General features: G+C 39.5%; 1 protein-coding gene across 3 annotated transcripts; it reads right to left on the reverse strand.

Moving 5' to 3' along the window:
* Positions 1–358: 358 nt before the first annotated feature.
* LOC134492492 (butyrophilin subfamily 2 member A2-like) lies at positions 359–7,243 on the reverse strand. Of its 3 annotated transcripts, none has more exons than XM_063296661.1 (4): positions 7,003–7,238; positions 5,872–6,276; positions 3,165–3,449; positions 359–479 (listed from the first exon to the last, which is right to left on the reverse strand). In XM_063296661.1, the coding sequence occupies exons 1-4, from the start codon at positions 7,061–7,063 to the stop codon at positions 445–447; spliced, it is 786 nt and encodes a 261-aa protein (XP_063152731.1). In that variant the 5' UTR covers positions 7,064–7,238; the 3' UTR covers positions 359–444. The 3 variants fall into 3 exon arrangements, with proteins under 3 accessions (XP_063152731.1, XP_063152732.1, XP_063152733.1); XM_063296662.1 differs by lacking the exon at positions 7,003–7,238 and adding an exon at positions 6,881–6,982; XM_063296663.1 differs by having other exon boundaries at positions 399–479; positions 3,361–3,449; positions 7,003–7,243.
* Positions 7,244–7,724: the final 481 nt, after the last annotated feature.

The raw sequence follows: 7,724 nt of genomic DNA on the forward strand, positions 1-7,724 counted from the left end.
GACCTATGCTTAAGTATGATTCCTGTTATTTTTATTACTTTTTAAGCTTCCTAATGGTAAGAGTGGTTTGACCATGCAATAATTTATCTAGAGGGTAGGTGGGCTTCCCTCCACTGGATGTCTTCTAACAGAGAATGACTGGGCAGCCATCTGTTGGGGATCTTTTACCGCAGGAGATGGTCTTGAGCTAATCACCTTCCCAAGCGTCAGGATGAGAAAAACAGTCCAGTCTTGGCTGCCCCTTTATGTGGCTTATTTTGGCAGTTTTTAATTCAAACATCTAACAGAATAATATAAACAACCCCTTCTCTCCACATGCAGGATTTTACTGTCCTATTATCTGTCCCCCCCCCCCCACTCCTTCTGCTGTTGCAGGCACGGTACAGAGCTGATGTGATGAAGGAATGAGCTCTTCACAAGCTGCATCAACTAGGTTTGGATTTCCTAGTAGTGATTGTACATATTATGATACTTCCTCTCTGAAAAAGGAAAAGTTAAAAAGTTAAAACAAACCCAGCCATACAAACAACCAGCACATTTTTTAAAAATTACCCCTACTGACCTGTATTTACATATTTACTATTTGTTGAGCAGCCAAACCCAATTTGCTAATGTTTTCTGTCTCGTTCCCCAACTACATCATTGCTATTTATTTATTTACTATTTAAATTTATATCACCGCCCACCTCCCCCCAACAGGGGACTCTGGGCGGTTTACAATAAAAGTAATAATAAAAACATATAAACCTAAATTACAATCTAAAAATATAAATAAGATAATAAATGTAAATCCAAGAGGAGATGGAATCACAATCAATAGGGGTGCTATGACGCCAACCACCCCCAGGTGGAGCTGACTACCCCCAGGTGGTATCTGACTACTTATTGGTAGTCAGATACCAACATTCTTGAAGCCTAGTCTAATGCATGGGCTTTAGATGGGCTAAGGTGGATCTCAGAGTCTCTGACTATCAACAGTGTAAAATATTCCCCCTGATTTCTGATGTGTTTATGCTAAGCTTTGTATGGACTTGAAAAAGTTAAATTTCCTGAAAACATTTCACCTTTATCATAGGAATGTGCTACCTACAGCATCATAAGACTTTTGATCTAGTTGCATGCAGCCACTCACCCCCTAATTTCAAAGGCTATTTACTAGTTATCATTTCAGATCTCTGGAAGAACAACTTGCCCATCAGACTCTGAGCTCTTCCTCATGGTCCACTAATCACAGCATGAAGCTGCCTCACTAATCATTGTTAAAGGACACATCCTCATGAGGTTGCCTTCACCTCAGCTCTGGCCCTCTGCAGTGGCAGCCTAAAGACATATTTACAGGTTCTCATGCTGAAGTTGTGCTTTTGGTCTTCTCCTGGCATGAGAGTTCCTGAATTAACGTCTCAAGGATGCCTGGGGCAGCCAGGGACCGCAGTCTGCCCAGCGCTTGTTGGCCACATGAGGCTTCTGCAAGCACAGCCTTCCAGGGCCTTTTTAGCTTGGATGACAAGAGAAACCAGAAATGTGTCACCCATTTTTCAGGCCAGTGATTGACACCTTTCTCCCCTACATGTTCTCTCCTTTTCAGGCTGACAGAAGAAGTAGGGAATGCTATTTTTAAACATAGATCTTGCTCTACTCCACTGCCCCTGGTGATTTAATCCCCTTCATTCATTTTGGGGGACAAGTAAAGGTGGGAAATGCTGTTTTTAAACATGGACCTTCCTGTCACCATTTTTCCTGCCAGTTCAAAAAAATGAGGGAGAGGCAGAGAGGATAAATCACAATCCTCTTGTTTAACCCCTTGTTTTGGAAACATGTCCATCGACCTTCTGGCAGAGACTGCTCCCCTGCCCCAGGATCACTGCTGGACTGCCTGATGGACCAGGGCTGGCTGAGTAGCTTAACTGCAGGGGCTTAGCATTATGTTCTGCCTGGTAAAGCAGGCAGTTTCCATCCATTAGTACTGTATTTTCTGCAGGCAGGTGAAGCCAAGAAAATCCGCCAGTTGCTCTCCCTAAGTTGTCCTGGGTGAGCCTGTAAGGAGAGAGACATTTGCTGGCCTCACTGTTGAGGCAGAATGGGACTCATCAGTGAGGGCAGCACAGAAGTATCCAGCATGCTTTCGGGATGCTTCTTGGACCAGAGGAAAGCACAACAGTGCAGTCATGAGGAAGAGCCCTCTGCACAGCCACTTCCTTGCTAGTGACTTATAGCGTCTTCCTGGCATCATCCAACCATCGCTGAAGTGATAAAAAGCCTGTCATTCACCATTTCCACACTTTTGGATTATAGTATTTTCAGTGTCACCCAGTGTCATTGCTGTGGCAATTTATCAGTAATGAAAACTATTTTTCCACAGCAATGATTGGACAATGCTGTGAGATGCTACAAATCACTAGTGTGGAAGCAAATATTACTGTTATTTTGCTACAATAGTGGATGACTCTAGAAGACTCTGCGAGTCTCTGGTGGGGCAATGACCTGTGGTGGAAAAGTTAAAGAAAAAGAGAGTGCCGGAAAGATAAATAATAAATAACCCCACTCACAACTGACATATTGGCTCACTAGCAAATAAGAATTTGGCCCTGAAGAGAAGAAAGCTTCCCCACCCTTGCTGTAAGGAAGTTCACAGCTTCATACTCATCCAAAACTTCAGGATAAGGATTTACTTAACCTTCAATATTAACACAAATGTTTTCTCTTAGAGTGATTTATGACACTCAGCTTAGGGTAGCTGTATTAGTAGTATCACCATATCTTTGAACTAACTACTCCAGTCTGAATTATTAGGTACAGTATAGACTGTATAGACAGTATACCAGAAACTGACTGAAAGATGGAGATATGGGTTTAAAAAAATAATTGGGCCCCACATTCTGTCTATGAGAGAGAGAATAAAACACTTTTTACATACACAATTCTAATCACCTGTTCTTTAAGGCTGCCAGTTTTACTGATAATTAAATCTCTTTGAATTCAGTGGAATGTATTTCTGAATATATATTTTTAAGACTGAGGTGTCAACAAGCATTAACTAAAATGAGAAGCTAATTTTCTCCCTAGGTATAAATGACAGCCTGTTGTGTATCAAGCCAGAAATGAAGAACTATAAGCCCTCTAAGATACCACAACCCTCAGTTGTCTTTCGACAAGAGATCACTAACTTGGGACTTTGTGGATGGATCTAACAGGTCTGTTGAGCACATCATCCTCTTCAATGTGACATGTGTAGATTTCATGGAGCAATACAGGGTAATGTAAAGTAGACACCACCCTGTACGACCCATCCTGTTTCTCTTCTAAAATCTCTGTTTTGGAGTAGCTGGACAGATCCTCTTCCTTGCGGTTACGCCAGGTTACCTTTGGCATAAGGTACCAGCCAGCTGAGATGCACTTGGCCACAAGTGTATCATCGACTGTGCTGAACTGCACCTGTGGCTCTTCAGCATCTAATTGTGATAGGTGGAAAAACAGAACAATTAGTAATAATCTAATTACAGCTTTGTAATAATTGCACTGAGATTTCTGAAGCATGATATACAGCAGTATTTCCAGACCTCACGTCCTTAATTTCCAAGTTATCCATTCAGTATAGGCATTGGCCATCCTGGCTGTAGAACTAGAAGAGCTAAAGTCCTAGATATATAGAAAATATGAAATGGGAAAAGCTGGATTAGAGCTCCTGAAAACCTGCAATAGGATATTTTGCTCAATATAAGTAAGATTCATTTCATCCCAGCTGTGACGTGCAATTTCTCAATTTTTTAAGAAGAAAAATAAGAATTGCTAGGACATAAATTGTGGGTGTGAGAAGGAACACATTCTTTCCAGAAAATTAATCTTCAAAGCTTCTCCTTTACTTGTGTAAATACTTCTGTTCTGCATTGATATTCATGTCACTTGTTCTCCTGTTCCAAGTTCACCTCTGATTCCCACAAATATGCCTATTTATTGTCTTGTTGTACTTTTGTGGATTATCAGTCTTTCTGAGAGCTATTCCCAATGTATTGTAGCTATTCATTTATTCTATTCCTCTAACTATCCCTCTCTCCATTGCTGCCCCTTTTGTTTTGGTAATCCTTAAGAAATAATATAAAACATATTCTTCTGTTTATTTTCATAGTATGACTTAGTAGAATGTGGGAATGATACAGTTAGGTTCAGTCTGTGGTGTATGCTTACAAACAAGGATGAAACTAAAATATATTGTTCATTTTTGAAAGATCAATTGAAATTGTCTTCACTCTTTAGAAAAATCTTTACCAGATAATCTTTTAGACAATATTCAAGATTTGCTTTGTGAGGATTTGCTAAGATCAAATTTGTTTTGGAGTGCAATTTTATTAATTTTCATAGGTTATTCTCCTAACTAAACTAACTACTTAATCACCCCAGCTTATTCTTCTCCTCCTATCTCTGGCCCTTTTCAGCTGAAGTTACTCTTATTTAAACCAGTCATTCTGACTGCTAAAACATACATTAAGATAAAGACTCTGAATTTCATTTGACATAACCTTCCACTTGACCTCCTTCATTATTGGGAAAGAAATAAATTTGAGATCAATGCATTTAACAAATACTCCATAGTTGAAAGTGGTGGGAGGCATTCATTCGTTTGTTCTAGGAAATTGGTTTTTACGACTTTGTATGGTTTCATTATGTTCTTAGTTTTCAGTTACACCTTGGGTTGAGAAAGAGCATATAAGCAAGCCATTATGAGAGATGGCCATTTTGGCCTGGTCTGGTTAGCTTTCCAGGGTTCTGTCCTAACAGTCAGGAATCACGCTGAGACGAGGAGTAGGTCTCTAGTGTTTATTACTGCTACATAAGATGGAAAATCCTAACAATCTGAAGAAGCGTGGGAAAACCCAGACAGATAAACCCCAAAAGTTAAGGCGGGTCTGATCTGTGTCTCTTTGAATGACTGCTTAATTCCTCAGTACTACACATGTGTTTTCCCCCCTGGATAGAGGCCCCAACCTGCTCGCCATCAGTACTCATGACAGGTTCCTTATATACCAGGGACTGATGGGAAAATGAAAAATTTCATCCCTGAAATGAAAAAGTGACATATCTCCCTGCCTTCATTTATCAGAAGAAAAAAGAGCTCAGTTTCTAGTCTGTGCTGGAACTCAGCTTAGAATGACACTGGTGACTAGCTTGCCCGCTGCAGCAACTTCTATGCCACCCTGGGTTCTCCTATCTTTCAAGGAACAATCATCTTGAAATATTAATGCTTTGAATTTCAAGCTCAGCCTCTGTACATATGTTAAAAAAAACCAGCTGTTTTATAGAAACAAAGTCGTAAAAGGAGTTATTTCCAAAAACCACCAAAGGCCAGGATAGCAGTGGAACCCTTGAAACTTCTCACCACTTGGAAGTAGGACACACTCATGTTAGTGACCTTTTCAGAGACCTCAAGATGAAATGCTTATGTTGAGAGTCTCTCTTTAGGATGGCCCCAAAGTTCTAAGGCTTTCCTGAAAAACCCTATTCTGACCCAATTCTGATTAAATGTCCAAAGATTAAATGTTACCAAGGATTTTTGAGCTGCAACAATTTTGCAGTAAGCAAGTTATACCCAGTATATACAAAAAATGTTGTTGGAGTCTTGATTTGTTCCTGTTTTTTTTTAATGAGTTTGTTAGTTCTGCTGTGACGTTTTTAAATGTTAACTGTCTTTTATTCTCTGTTATTGTTTTTACTGTATATTTTACTATCTATTGCTAAGTCAACTGTATCTGTGGTTTGGTTTGTTTTCTGAAAGAAACCCCAGCTATTTATAAAAGGTGTTCACGCAGCACAGTACTCCTTGGTGCACAAACAGAAATATTAGATATTTTCAACTGGAAAAGAGACAAGCATTCTTACCATCCACAATGAGCTTCATTTTTCTTAACCCTCTGCCCCGTGAATTAGTGGCCTTACATATATACAGAGCCTCATCAGAAAACTGAACTTGCTGCAGGATGAGTGTCAGGCTGCCCTCAGGAATCTCCTCCTCATCTACCCAGACCCTGCCTTCATAGAGAGAATTCCGCTCTTCCTCTTGTTCCATGTTGTCGCTAAAGCTATATATCACCTTTGGATAAAACTGATAAAAATCATGAAGTCCGACAAAAAATTTGTAAAATTCTTTATCTTCTACTTCATTCTCCTCCTTGATATCTTCCCTCTCCCAGGTGAAGGATAAGCCATCTGTACTATCCACAAAGGAGAAATGGCAGGGCAGAGAAATATTGTCGAATGGACGTACCTTGATCACATTCATTGCATCTAGATAATGGAATAGCCATCTTAGATTTAGCCATCAAGGAAGAAGTGTAATCAATCAATCAATCAATCAATCAATCAACTGCTGATTTGAATATAACCTCTCCCATACACTACAAGGATTAGATAGTCTGCTTTCTCTCAACCAATTGTAGCAAGTGAAATAAAGACAGTACTATATAATTGCCATATTTTATTTTTTAGATCAGTTTGTTGCATTCCTGGTACAGTTCTACCTACCAACCATCTTACTGAGCTTCTTCTCCCACATACATCACAACTTAGGGCCACCTAGCTCGGGAATAAGAATATGCATGATATTCCATGAGTGTCATTCACATACTTCAAGCATCTGAGACCTCAAGTGTTTCTAGCAGATTGCAATAATTTCTGGCCTTTTGCCATCATAGGCTTTTCAAAAAAAATTTGAGGTAGTTTAGTTTAGTTATCCATTAAACATAATGGATCAAATATATTGACAAATTATATATATTAACTAAATATAGATTAAATATGATTCATATACTATATTATCTAAAATATATATCAATCCTGACATGGAATTTTACCCAATTACAAAATTATATTCAGAAACCCACAAGCTCACCATGTTAAAACTGAGCGAACAAAAGGCATCATCTTCACTATCGTCTTTCTTTTTAAGACATCCTATTAGTTACGTTATTTAAGGAACAGAAAACAAGACCAGAAAAAAACATGTTCACTTACCTGCATGATAGATAAACAATAGGAGGAGAGGAGGGTAGATTAGGACCGCGAGGGGTGACATCCTTTCATTAAGAAGCAAAGGTGAGACTCCCCCACTTAAGCTCTGGGCTCAACCCTCCCTCCCGTGTGGTCCTTCTGCTACCAGCTGCTGATTTCCCAGTAACTCCTCCTAACCGTTGCATCACTGGCCTTTCTTCCCCTGAGCTCTAAGGCAACAGATCTAATTCCAGGAAAACAAATAATGAAATGTGCAAAATTGAAACAGAGCTCGGAGATGCTTTCTGTTGGAGCTTGTATACCCTCTCACTTAGGTCTAGTTCAGGCATTCACTTCAATACAACGGGGTCTTGAAAATGTAGAGAGGATGAGAAACGCATACTTGCCAGCCCCCATTTCTCCCAAAATTTTGGAAATTTAATCTAGCATAGGATGGACAACCTGTAGTCTGCATATACCCCCACCCACCCATTTACAACATCCAACCCTCCCTCCCCCTCCCCCCAAACCTCTTAAAAATCAATCCCCAAGAAATTGGTTGATCTTTCCTGTTTGGGGAAGATTTTAAGGAAGATTTTAAGGAAAAAATGTTACCTCATAAGCAAAAAAAACCAAAAAAACAGTTGTTCCAAAATTTCAACCCCAATATCTGCTACAATGTTAAAATCACTAGGGTGTACAAAACATTTTTCACTTGAAATGAATTTTGAAATCCACCATTTTGA

This window comes from Candoia aspera, chromosome 2, assembly GCF_035149785.1.
Source record: "Candoia aspera isolate rCanAsp1 chromosome 2, rCanAsp1.hap2, whole genome shotgun sequence".
Taxonomy (NCBI): Eukaryota; Metazoa; Chordata; class Lepidosauria; order Squamata; family Boidae; genus Candoia; species Candoia aspera.